General features: G+C 40.4%; 1 protein-coding gene across 1 annotated transcript; it reads right to left on the reverse strand.

The window, feature by feature from the left end:
• Nucleotides 1-209: 209 nt before the first annotated feature.
• LOC124120665 (aminomethyltransferase, mitochondrial-like) lies at nucleotides 210-13,965 on the reverse strand. The gene is made up of 7 exons (XM_046483541.2): nucleotides 13,830-13,965; nucleotides 12,335-12,718; nucleotides 11,251-11,329; nucleotides 7,981-8,126; nucleotides 5,775-5,961; nucleotides 4,883-5,008; nucleotides 210-4,157 (listed from the first exon to the last, which is right to left on the reverse strand). The coding sequence occupies exons 1-7, from the start codon at nucleotides 13,932-13,934 to the stop codon at nucleotides 3,937-3,939; spliced, it is 1,248 nt and encodes a 415-aa protein (XP_046339497.1). The 5' UTR covers nucleotides 13,935-13,965; the 3' UTR covers nucleotides 210-3,936.
• Nucleotides 13,966-14,427: the final 462 nt, after the last annotated feature.

Consider the following 14,427-nt stretch of genomic DNA (forward strand, 5'->3'; position numbering starts at 1 on the left):
CTGGAATTCCCTGGGCTCGATCGTAGCGAGTGGTTATTACGAGTTATGTCCCTTCTAAGCCTCTCCTATGGACCCATGAAATTCCACCTCTCGTATCACTCACATTTGTTTCAAACAAAATGGCAGCGTCGAGTCTGATCGATAATCAAGATCCATATATTGTGATACAACGGGTCTTACATCGCAAGGTGCATAAAATCACGTGAGCACCTTGATTCAAAACATGAAAAGATTTGGAAAATATCTGTTGGTAACGAGTTGGCGGTGCACATGCATTGCAAATCTTGCAATCGAACGAAATCTGCACGAAAGTTTACGAACCGGATTTCAAATTCGTTGCACGACTTTGAATGGACTATGCATAGACTCGTTAGTCCAGCTAAAATGTAATTCCATAATACCAGCCAAGTTTCGGCAAGGGTGGAAACTGGACTTTTAAAGTCAGTTAACTCTCTGGCCTCGGGAAGATGGTACTAGAATGTGTCTTCTCCTGCCTTTTTGGATACATTAGTTCAAGTTGTTACTGTAAATGTGTCTGCAAATCCAAAAACAATAATAGCAAATTATACACTGCAGTAATATTCTTTAGCTGTAGAGATTTTGTGGGAAACAAATTGTTTCCATGGAAACAAGATATCAAAAACAGAATTTTGCATATGAAAAGGCAATAGTTGAGCATGTGGTCATTGAACATGTATAGCTTCATGCAAAAATATTCATTAGTTTGAGAGTTATGGCTCGGAAATGAGACCTTGAGTTGTTTGAGACCAAATTGTTTTCATGGAAACGTAACAAAATAAAATTTAGAAAGATTTAAAAATAGCAAAAGGCACCAGTTAAGCTGTTGACCAATGTATATGCCAAGTTTCATCGAAACATAAGAAAATATGAATTAGAAACAATTCCAAATGGCAAAAGGCACTAGTTTAACTGATATGCTTGCATACTTTTAAGTTTTATTGAAATATGTTGAACAGTATCATGTTATGGCACGGAAACAAATCCTACCCTCGTTTGAGACTAAGTAGAAATTGTTTCCACTGAAATGTAAAAAATAAAATTTGGAAAACTTTTAAAATAGCAAAAGGCACCAGTTCAGCTGATAAGAAATGCATATGCCAAGTTTCATTGAGAAAAATAGATCGGTTTTCAAGATTTCTCGAGCACCAGAAAATTGCAAGTGTAATTTTTCCCAAAAATCTATGACATTTTTTTTTTCAATGATATGAATTTAACAGGTTCTGACAGATAAAAAGTTTCATTTTCCTAATTTATCAAAAAAGCTGTCCAGCATCAAGGTCAACAGTAAGTTGGTTAATAACAATAATTCTGTTATATCCCAATTTCGGGGGAAGGCCAAGGTGACGCAGGTATTACAACCTCTTAGTGAAACTCACAAGAACGAGTTTGGTGATGACATGTAGAAACATAATCATAATCAAGAAACATAACCAAGGATTGGAATTACAATCATAGGGCCATGGCACACCTCAGGGATGCAACTTTGCACAGCAAAATTTGGTGCCTTAGAAGACTGGCACCATGAGCCCCAAGAATGGATGTAGTTATGATATGATCACAAGTTTAGTTTGAGACATAGTTTTGCAGAATATCCATCCCATCCTGCCAATATTCTAGCATTACAATGACTTTATGATGTCAGAGTCTTACCATCTTCCCAAGGCAAGGGCGGTAACTAGTAAAGTCCAGTTTCCTCCTTGCCGGACAAGGCTGAAATTTTGTGGCTTGATTGTAGCGTCTCCAGCGGCTATTACAAGTTCTGTCCCTTCTATGTGCCTCGTACTGACCAATCAGATTCACTTGCATTTGCTTCAAACAAAATGGTTGCTCCCAGTCAAGACGAAGTGATCAAGTTAATCGAAGGAGTGCTTCATATTCCCTGTCTCTGACACCCAGTGCGTGTGGATTGTACCACAACACATGATTAAAAACATGAAAAGATTTGAAAAATAACTGTTGACGCCCAGTTGAATGCACACATGCATTGCAAATCATGCAGTTGACCGAAACTAACAAGATGTCGATTTTGTTACGCAATCTTGATTGGAAAATTCATAGACTCATTAGTCCACCCACAATATGACTCCAACATTCCTTCCCAGTTCAGCAATGATGGAAACTGGAATGTTTTAGTCAGATATCTCCCTTGCCTTGGGAGTCTGACATACCCACCATTTCCTCATTGAAAGTTTCTAGGACAGTGGGAAAGTTTAGCAAGGTAGCTCTGAATATCATCACATGAAATGACAGAGTGAAAATAATACTTGAAAGTTTACAGTGAGGAAACAAAATTTGGTTAAGTTCAGACTGGAACTCTTAATTATCAGTAAAAGATGACTTCATTATAATTATCAGAACCATCGATCCAGCGTTATGAGAGCATGCACAATTGTAATTTATACAGTAGAACACAGATATAACGAACACAGATGGAACAAACTATTACAAAATCCCAAATATATCTCCTCTATATCATATATAATGTATGTATATAACAAACTCTCCATATCAACCTAACGTGTATAGCGAACTGATATCTGAACCCCGACAAGCCCAAATACCACTAATTAGTGACGTGTACAGCGTATAGAGAAACACTGTTGATGCAGGAATAAAAGCTAAGAGAGACATTGCAATGGAATTTGACATTCTGAACTCAACATTGAGTACCATCATTTACATGAGAGAGTCCATTCTCGAATCCTGCGTGTCGACTGACTTTGACCCTGCCCAGAAAAGGTAATGGGCTGCCAATGACATAATTTAAAAACCAAGAGCTTGTAGTTTGTTTTTCAGCTTATGCTGACTGGATCTCAAGCAAGTGAGTGAGTATGGTTTTACGCCGCTTTTAGCAATATTCCAGCAATATCACGGCGGGGGACACCAGAAATGGGCTTCACACATTGTACCCATGTGGGGAATGGCTTTCAGTGTGACAAGCGAACGCTTTAACCACGAGGCTACCCCACCGCCCTACGACTGAGTGGAACCAGCCACACCCTCCTCTGACGATGCCAATAAGGCTCTTAAAACAATCAAGATTTTCCTCAACACGAAAAAGTCAACTGAGATGACATCATTCAATACTTTGGCCGATATTTGATGAAGACTGTTCTAAAAATGTTATGAATTTAACATTATTAAATGAATGTTATGAAATGTTATTAAATGAATGCTAGGAAGTGATCACTGCTAATACAAGTCAATGCTGCAAATATATTGTGTTTTGTTTTATCCAAGATCACGGATATTTCCGAGCAAAAACATATATAACAAACTGATTTCTCCGGTCCCTTGTAGTTCATTATATCCATGTTCTATTACCTTCACCTCTACTCCTTGCTGTTAGTATACGGAGGACTTATCCTTGAATCACACACGGTCTACATTGTCTCCACATTGTACATAACATTGACCATTGTGTAACATAATCCACCAATACTTCAGGGGTTTGTAGACGCTACGTTCCTCCGTCACTCTTGAATATATACAGCCGATGTAGTGGAGATGCTATCTATTTTTAGTAGGCTAGTAAAATGACGCCATTTATAACTGATGCCGAGGCTTACTGTTGCCTACCATTAAAACACAAATGCATAGTGCAGACATGATGTTCCACACATTGTCCAGCGAGAAATATAACTGTTTTTTTATGATGTCAGCTGAGCAATCTTGGCTCTTAACAACTACACCTCATAGCATCCCTTAATAATAATAGTAATAATAGTAATAATAGTAATAATATTAAAAAAATATAATAATAATAAGCTTGGCCTTGAAAACAAAGGGGTGTATTCTTGGAGGTGGAGGAACAAATTGCATACAAACCCATGAAGTCCTGACCATCAACATTGTCTGATCAATTAATCATTTTTTAATCACATTTGACAAAGGCCTCATCCTCACAGTGCAGGGTTACTTTCCCGTGAAATACTTTGTTGGCACAAACGGCATCTTCACCACCTCCCCATCAACGAGTTTCTGTCTGACCTTGAACTTGATGGCTGTCCCTGTCTTTGAAAAGGCTGTTTCCACATAGCCCATGGAGACGTTTTTCTTCAGGGAAGGTGAAGGACAACCACTAGTCAATTGACCAATCACCTTCTGCCCCTCTGCATCCAAGATGACAGCACCCGCTGTGATCAAAAGAGACATAATTTGAAATTGTATGCTCTTTGAGAAAGACTCGCCCAATTGAATTCTGTAAATCATGAAATAAATGTGTCACCAATTTAGAGCAAATGTCAACACATAGCCTAAAATGCATTATAAAATTAATGTGAGCAGCCTTACATTTGAAAAATAATCTTCAGTGCCAACTTTAGAATTCAGTGCCTGGTATTCAGTGCCATCTCTAGAAATTGCTCCTCTTGCAGTTGCATCCTGAATCTCTCAACACTCACCCCTTGCTGGAGGCCGGAGGAGAGGAACTGTTATATAGATGCATCCTGACTCTCTCAACACTCACCTCTTGCTGGAGGCCCGGAGGAGAGGAACCGTGGTATAGGTGCATCCTGACACTCTCAACACTCACCTCTTGCTGGAGGCCCAGAGGAGAGGAACCGTGGTATAGGTGCATCCTGACTCTCTCAACACTCACCCCTTGCTGTATCCCTGGAGGAGAGGAACCGTGGTATAGGTGCATCCCGACTCTCTCAACACTCACCTCTTGCTGGAGGCCCAGAGGAGAGGAACCGTGGTATAGGTGCACCCTGACTCTCTCAACACTCACCTCTTGCTGGAGGCCCAGAGAAGAACCGTCATATAGGTGCATCCCGACTCTCTGAACACTCACCCCTTGCTGGTGGCCCAGAGGAGAGGAACCATGATATAGGTGCATGATGACTCTCTCAACACTCACCTCTGGCTGGAGGCCCGGAGGAGAGGAACCCAACTCTCTTGCAGGAGATTCCCTTAGACTTGAGCTTCAGCTGGTTGAGAATGACATCAGCCCCTGGGAATCCCCCGGTTTCACGTCGGCGTTTGGCTGCAATGTAATACACAGAGTGAGTGAGGATGTTTCTCTGATGTCAGCTACAGATGTTGGGGATCAACAGTGACTGTCATCAAGAATCACTGGTCATTATCACTTTGTTGCGCTATTTTTTAAGGAAAGACCAACCCTAAAATTCAAGTACTTTTTATGTGCAAATAGAATTTCTGGAGAAAGAACACACCATCTCAGAACAAATAATTATTATCTCCAAATTCAATAAAACAAACAACACACAAGTACATCTGCTGGGATAGAAATGTATTTGTTGTCAAGTGTGTCAAAGATGACTAGTTGCTGCCCTTTGGAACTAAAGTGTGCTGACAGGAAGAATCCTTCTGATCCACGTTGGAATCAGTGAATGTCCCTTCACCATGAGCTAGATGATAAACAGTTGTACATTTTAGAAATGTTGTCCCCTTTCAGTGTATAAAATTCAGTTAGACAACCGGACTGGCATCTGTGCAAAGTTACCAGAACAGATAAAATGTTGCCAGTCCAGAATTTTCTTTACCGACGAACAAAAGTAACAAAAGGGTAAACATAAGAATAGTACTGCATAATGTTAGTTCTCAGAAAATAACAATAGACTGTTTCGGACGGTCGGGCAGGCGGGTATCTTAAAAACTGCCCCTTTCCTTTGCACTTATAACATCCTATACAATTTCTTATTGTGCTTCAGGAACCAGGAACTTATTTTAACTGTGCCCTTACAAAGTGTCACTGTGCCATCAGCACTCTAACATGCTCTTCAACATACCGATAACCCAGTTCAAGTTGGCCTCCACTGGAGTAGTGTCTTCAGTGATGTCATTGCCATAGAGACAGAGGCCGGCCTCTAGCCTCAAGCTGTCTCTAGCTCCAAGGCCTGCCATACGGACCTCAGCTTGGGACGAGGACAGGAGCAGCTTCAGCAACTCCTCAACGCGGTCATCGGTCACAGAGATCTGTAGGACAAGATATGCAATAAGTACTTGCTTTTGCAGATCAATTATTCATTTAGAGACAGTGTGCGAAATAGTCACTTGCCCACTAGCGCATGGCAAGCAAAATTTCGTTCTGGCTTAGGATTATTTTTTTAAATGACTGGCTACTGAAATTTTAACAGTGATTATTTATGCACACTCTTTGTTGATCAAACTTCTCCCGTTTCAGTAGATCAATACAACCACCAAAAATAATAAATTAAGAAATTAAATGAATATTCAAACGAATCAGGGTTGCGAGATCAGAGTTACCCCCCTTCATAATATTTGATCATGATTTGTAATTTCGGTTTACTTTATTGATACCTTCACAGAATCAAATTTCTGGAAAAATAAACTGTCCGACATTTAAGCTAGTGAAACTTAAAACTGGCAAGTAACTTTAAAGGCTAGCTCGCCAACCTGGCCAGCAAGGTATTGAGGCTATTTCACACACTGTTTGGAGAAAAACGAAAGCATTGTTTTTTAACTTACTTTGTTTATACCTTAATAAATTAATTATTAGATTTTGATCTCTGCCCATCAAGAAAATCACTATGCATGTTCCATTCTTTCTTTGCAAGATGAAATACAGCACATGCAGAGCCCAACCAAACATACTTCATGTCAGTCGCTTTCCTGTCAACAGTTAAAGTACAATGATGCCTTTTGTTAAAAAAATAGAATGTCACATTTTTTAAAAATTATTGGTTCTAATTCAGTTATACAAAAAAAACATGGAAAGGGGTGTAACAAGCCATGATATTGGCTTAATATTGCTAAAACCTGCGTAAAACCATACTCACTTTAAAATTTGTTCAAATATTGTAAAAACGCTTCCTATGAAAAGATATCCCCTTTAAAACCTTTGCATTTTCCATCTACATTTGGTCGCCCTTGACAACAAAGTGTTATGAATACAAGCCAATCATCATCCATGGGAAATCTCACATTTTTCAAAACAATTTCTATTAGTTTTCCTTATTTCTTAAATAATTCAAACATAAATAAATCGCCAGTACTTCCGTGGCATTTGATTGGCTAACCAAGCAATATTTTTTTGCATTCATGTTGCTATAAACTTACCCCTCCCAAAATAGGCCACGCCCACTATAAACTACTTTTTCCTGTTTGGCTGATAACAGGATGGGCGAGGCTTGTGTTGCATTACTGCACTGAGCGATGTCACTGATTTCATACTGTCTACAGTTTTGTGTGTTCGGTAATCATTAATAAGTAGTCAGTCAAATAATTATTGTTTACAATGTATATTTATAAGAATTGACTTCAACAATTTTTACAAACGCAAAAATCGGTGTTCATACTTTGCGGACTTACACAGTTTGCACACTGGTTTTTACGTTTGTATCTCCATAAACGAAAAAAATATTTAGTCAGTTCTTAACTAGAGGGCGAAGAAGAACCCTAGTTTTTTTTGCAATGCATTATTGTTGAGATAAATAGAATTTCACCTGAGTGTTATTTAATATCACATTTATCAACACATGTCAACTAAAGTAGCAAACCACTTGGCCTTGGGAGTTTAAAAAAAGTGATTTCTTAACAGGGGTAAGTGAGTGAGTGAGTCGGGTTTAACGCCGCTTTTAACAGTGTTCCAGTTATATCACAGCGTGTCAGCTTAATGTGGGAGGAAAGCCCGAAGTGATGCAGGTCTCAGATGTTTATTACTTTGGTGAAACCCACAAGCACAGGTATGGTGCTGACAAACCTAGAAACATAATTTTGGTGAACCGGGATTCGAACCCACAATCATAGGTTTCTGGCGTGCCCAAGGGACGCATCTCTGTACAACAAATCACAGCGTCTTAGACGACTGGGCCACCCATGCCCCCTCTTAACAGGAATGTTAGGAGCGAGGCAATTCTAGGGGCAGGCAGGTCATGAGAAACAAGTTTGTATTTTTACAAGCCAAAAATATAATCACTGTTTTCGTATGAAAGCCCATTTGGACTACATCCAAGTTCCAATGTGATTGTCTACCTCTACACCATCCTCGCCCGTGTAACCACACCTTGTGATTCGACAGTCAGGAATACCAAATATAGAGGTCAAGGCTGAGGTCATGAAGGGCAACTGGCCAAGGTCAAGGTTAATACCGGGTTGCAGGACCTTTGTCATTTTGGGTCCTGAAATTTGAATTAAAATAATCATTCACTGATATTTATCTCAGGAAACAATCATTTCATATCAGGGGTGGGATTTTTGTTCAAGACAGAATACTTTGTCAGTCAGCCCTTCCAGTTATACAATTGTTTTCTCTGAAACAGGCCTACAAAGAAAACCAACAAAAGGCTCCCAAACCATGGAATATGTACACATTTTAAATAGAATTACAATTCTTAAATTACAAGGACACAATCCCAATAAAGTCTGCTTTGTATTAGAACCCCGTACGTTTTCAATGGAGTCTGACACAGTAAATCACGTGGACCGCAACAAATGGTGACACGCTGCATGATTTGCTGTGTCAGACTCCACTGGAAATGAGCCAGGTTCTTATTCTTACGAATATAACAATGCAAACTTTATGGGGATTGTGTTTGTGTTTGTAATTTGTGTAGATATTTCTTTTTATAGTGTATACATATTCCATGGTTTGGGAGCATACTGCTGGTTTTCTTTGGTAGGCCTGTGAAAAGAGAAGCCAAATCAAAAACAATTTACCCAAAACACATAATCTGAGAATCCTGTGTATTTAACGCAATTTTCTAACTAACACAAATTTCTTCTAAGATGCAACATACTTATGCATCTCAGTCCAAGTTCCTAAAGAGTAAGTTCTTACATCAAGGGGGCCTTAGCACACATCCTGAATCATTTACCTTTTCATTTTAACATCTTTCAATTAACAGAATGTTTATGATGCCGAACATGACTATTCAAAGCAAAAATAAAAACCTCTCAGAAATAAAATAAGTTATATTCTCAATGTTGGGTTTGATCACATGTATTTGTGTTGTTTATTTATGTTAAAATACACTTATCACTGGCTTCATGTGCCTATAATAAACATCATTACATGGTACATGATTTCTCAGTGTGCCCTTCTGGCATCAAGAACTTAGTTTAACCATGCCATTGGCACTCTAATACAAGGAATAATGAACCCTGGGAGCCCTGAAGATCGCTGTGTCGAATGATGCCCAGGTCTTCTACACACACACCGTCAGTACTTCAGGGGTATGTTCCATATACACTATGGTCCTCATGAACATATGGCTGACATGTGGCGTAGTTGCTATTTGTATTTACTCAACCTGCTTCCAGCATCTTCCCGAAGCAAGAGAGTTAACTGACTTCAAAAGTCCAGTTTCCACCCTGGCCGAACTATCCTGGAATTCCTTGGCTCGATCATAGCGCTGCCAGTGGCTATTACGAGTTATGTCCTTTCTATGCCTCTCCTATTGACCAATCAGATTCAACCTCTCGTATCACTTGCATTTGTTTCAAACAAAATGGTGGCGCCCAGTCTGATCGATAATCAAGATCCATATTGTGATAAAACAAATCTTACATCGTGAAGTGCATCAAATCACGTGAGCACCTTGATTAAAAACATGAAAAGATTTAGAAAATATCTGTTGACAACCAGTTAGCGGTGTACATGCTTTGCAAATCCTACAGTCGACCGAAATCTGCATGACACTCTACGAACCAGATTTCGATTTCGGTGCACGATTTTGATTGGACTATGCATAGACTCATTAGTCAAGCCAAAATGTAACTCCATAATACCAGCCTAGTTCGGCAAGGGTGGGAACTGGACTTTTAAAGTCAGTTAACTCTCTTGCCTCGGGAAGATGGCTTCCAGGGAGTGCTCAGACTACCGGTACACCATATAGGAGGGAATATTTCTCCTGCAACATGTGCCACTGCCCTGCATACATTAGGGGCACGTTCAGCAATGAATCGCTTAGAGTAGGCAAATTAATCGTTCATCCAAGGGTCTGGAACAGTTAGAAACGCTTGCGCAGTCTTCCAAAATGGCAGCACTACTACTTGGTTGCCTTGTCCTAATGAAGAACGTAATAGGAGAGGCTCGATGACGAACTGATGAAATTTATGACTACTTTGAAGATGTGGAGCAGACTGAGTATGATGGGGTGTTAGCTGCTTTGACTCCTTTCCCAGTTGATCCAGTCAAGTGAGTGGGTATGGTTTTACGCCTCTTTTAGCAATATTCCAGGAATATCACGGCAGGGGACACCAGAAATGGGCTTCACACATTGTACCCATGTCGGGAATCGAACCCGGGTCTTCGGCAAGACGAGCGAACGCTTTAACCACTAGGCTACCCGACAGCCCCTGATCCAGTGAAGAATTTCTTGTTCCACTGGCAAACTCAGCCACAGTGATTGGTATGATTGCAAGGCTGAAAGTTGTTGCTAGGCGCCCAGTTGTTAGGCGTATCGCTGTACATCGCTTGCTAGCGATTGGCACTTTGCAACACAGCCCTACTCTACACTCTGCTGTATCAGGTGAAGGTCATACATTGCCTCATGTCATTCGTTGACTAAGAATGGACACTTGTCACTTTACACTAATAGTGAGTGAGTGAGTGAGTTGGGGTTAACACCGCTTTTAACAGTATTCCAGTCATATCATGTCAGCTTAATGTGGGAGGAAAGCCCGAAGTGATGCAGGTCTTTGACGTTTACCACTTCGGTGAAACCCACAAGCACGGGTATGGTGCTGACAAACCTAGAAACATAATCGGGGCGAACCAGGATTCGAACCCACAATCATAGGTTTCTGGTGTGCCCAAGGGACGCAACTCTGCACAGCTAATTGTGGCGCCTTAGACGACTGGGCCACCCGTGCCCCCCTTTACACTTATAGCGGGCTTGTGCATTCACGACACCACAGGTACGTATCTAGATGTGCTCAGAAGCCAATATTCCACCCTAAATCTGCAGAAAGTGTCAAATGGGAACAAATAAGTTGCTAGTTCATGTAAATATGGTAATAACTTGTAACAAGGCGACTTATATTCAACTGATAACCAAAAAGGACCAAAAACGTGTAAGAGGCTTAATTTGACATAATGTTTTGACTGTAATGTAACAATGCAATGTTAAAATGCCTCTGAAACTAGGAACATAAAATAATCCTAATTTTAAACAAAATAAAAAATGCTTCCCAATTTGCCTCCCAAGGGCAATAAGTTCGGAATCCTAGATACATTTATTGTATCATTGGTTATTGGGAACTGTGCTAAACAGAGTGAGTCTGGTAAAAATTAACACCTGCCTTGAACAGCCACTAATGCATTCTGGATTTTCTCCACCTTGACATCAAGCCCTTTTTTCCTACATGCTTCTGCCCTGTTCTGAAAAATATACAAAAGGAAAAGGAGTTAGCTATGAATTAGACTTTGTTAAATCCAAGTAAGGATAAGAGTTTATAGATGAACAACTTATTTATTACAATTAAGAGCGACGTTTCGGTGTAGTTTCTAACACCATTATAATGCAAGATTTTGTTGGTTTTTTGTAATAAAGAAGTTGTTCATCCATAAATTCTTATCCTTACTTCTCCAACTTCTAAATGCCTTGTAAAGAAGTTTGTGAAATCCACAGAATGAAAAGTAGCGCCACCAGTGGCTATTACCAGTTATGTCCCTTCTAAGCCTCTCCTATCAACCAAGTCAGCGAGTCGGACCACCCAATCCCATTAGTCACCCCTTACAACAAGAATAGTCGCCTTTTATTGCAAGCATGGGTTGCTGAAGACCTATTCTAACCTGGATCTTCACAGGTCGAGTGAGTGAGTGAGTATGGTTTTACGCCGCTTTTAGCAATATTCAAGCAATATCACGGTGGGGGAAACCAGAAATGGGCTACACACATTGTACCCATGTCTGGAATCAAACCCGGGTCTTCGGCGTAACGAGCGAACACTTTAACCACTAGGCTACCCGACCGCCCCTTCACAGGTCGAGATCTACTGAGTGTTTTAAACTAGGGACATCTAAATCTTCAGTTTTATCATCAGGGTTATGACAAGGAACCAGCGGACTAATGCCGGTTTTATTGTGTACGCCCACTAAGATACCCAGCCACAGTTTAACATGGATTCCCCACTCGGATATAGTTTACCGACTCAGAGTCAACCAGTCCTTGTTTTAGCTCCTTAATGTTAAACAGGGTAACAATTGATGCTCATGATATCAATCACTGGATTGTCTGGTCCAGACTTGATTATTTACAGACCGCCGTCATATAGATATAATATTGCTGAGTGTGGCGTTAAACAACAAAACAACCAACCAACCAGTTGTAAGTAATCAGAGGAATCAACATGTCTGATGCTGACAATTGCAAAACAACAGTACCTGCATATTGGAGAAATCCTTCTCAATGCATCCCGCATTTGACACAACATACAGATAATCTTCCGTCGTCTTTGTGACAATCAAGTCATCCAAAATTCCACCCTTTTCATTCAGAAATACTGACAGTGTCCCAGTGTTGTCCTTCATGCCCTGAACATCAGCAGGAACGAGAGACTCCATGTACTCAATACGATCTTTGCCAACTACTTTTGTTTGTAGCATGTGGGAAACATCAAAAATGCCAACATTTTCCCTCACATGCAGATGAGACTCTGATATAGTGTCTTTGTACTGCACTGGCATCTCCCAGCCAGCAAACGGAACCATTTTCCCATTTTGGGCAACATGGAAATCGTACAAACAAGTTCTTTGTAAATTGGAACTCTGAAAAGTAAAAAAATAACATTTGTTTCAGAAATAAAATGTTCAGAATATATATGAATAGTAATTGGATGTTGAGATAATGATTTATTTTGTTCCAAATTATTACATTGAATATTAATTGCTGCACTTTGATATCCCCTAAAAGTGAAAATAAGGTGTGGTGAAATGGGGTATAACGTCCCGTTCAAGATTATTGCACTTATATAGCGACGTGCATGCACGTGTATGTGTGTGTGTGTGGCTGCTTGTACTAGTCCAGACTGATACCGATTTATAGTGCTATCACACTGAGATACCATGCCGCAGTCTAACATGAATACCCCACTCAGACACAGTATACTGACACCGAGCCGACCAGTCCTTGTTTTAGACCCTTAATTCCGAGCTCCAGACAGGGTAACAACAAGTACCATCTTTTAACGTCTTTTGGCATGACGCGGCTGGGGATCAAACCTCGGACCTTCCGCTCTCCGGGCAGACGGTCTACCATTAGACCACAGAGGCGGTCTAAAGTGAAAATAAGAGAGGAGTGAGTGAGTGGGTGAGTATGGTTTTACGCCACTTTTAGCAATATTCCAGCAATATCACGGCGGGGTACATCAGGTTTGGGCTTTGGGTGTACATCAGTTACATTAGTTTGGTTTGTTTGAAGGGGTGCATGTAAATAAATGCAAAAGATATTTATGAGTAAAGAGTCACACTCCCAATGTAGTTGTATATGGTGAATGTGGTAGGTTCCCACTACATATATTTATGTACAAATTAAAGTCATAAAGTATTGGTTAAACTTATTAAGGATGGTAGTGTGCAAGAGAGATTTCATCAGGTGAGCTAAACGAATAATAATTATATATAAATAATATATATGAATAATAGATTTATATGACGAAGACAATTTAAGAAGTATGCGTATGCATGTGACACATGAAACGCAATGCCAAGTAATAGAAAGAACTTAGCGAGTTCTCTTCCATGTTTTAAGTGACTGCCGCCAGCTCCGTGCCGACATGATCATACGCGACTAATATGGTATCGTATTCCACCTCTCTTGGTGTCGACATTAATTCAAAAATAGTAATAGCTCCATTCCCCAATCATGCTTGCTCTTTACCGTATTGTTGAACCTAAATACGCTCTTAGCGATGCTGTCATGTCTAAGTTTGCGCACACAACGCTGCACAAAAACACTGGTCCTCACAGTCTGCATTGCGAACATTGAAGGCACGTTGATAAATGGCCTTGACCCGGCATTGACCTTAACCTTTGGGTTGCATAAAAAATAAGGACTGTGACGTGAAGAAGGCTTAAAAGAAGAACCCAAAATGTTAGTGAAGGACATTTTCAAATGCAAACATTTAGGGACTGGTAATTTATTATGGGGTATGTCATGAAAAGTGTTACGTGTGTTTTGAGGCCATCGAAAAAAGGATACATACAACGGTGGTTACGGGGAAGTTAGGGCTGGGACGGGTAACTCGGGTACTGAGTAGAACCCGGGTACCCACAGGACTACCCGGACCCGTGGTGAATCACGTCTTATATTGTTTAATGACAAAAAGACCGCCTCCGTGGTCTAATGGTAGAGCGTCCGCCCGGAGAGCGGAAGGTCCGGGGTTCGATCCCCAGCCGCGCCATACCAAAGACGTTAAAAGACGGTACTTGTTGTTACCCTGTCTGGCGCTAAAGGGGCTAAAACAAGGACTGGTCGG

The sequence above is a fragment of the Haliotis rufescens genome, unplaced genomic scaffold (genome assembly GCF_023055435.1).
Source record: "Haliotis rufescens isolate VD_foot unplaced genomic scaffold, xgHalRufe1.0.p SCAF_23, whole genome shotgun sequence".
In the NCBI taxonomy this organism is placed as follows: Eukaryota; Metazoa; Mollusca; class Gastropoda; order Lepetellida; family Haliotidae; genus Haliotis; species Haliotis rufescens.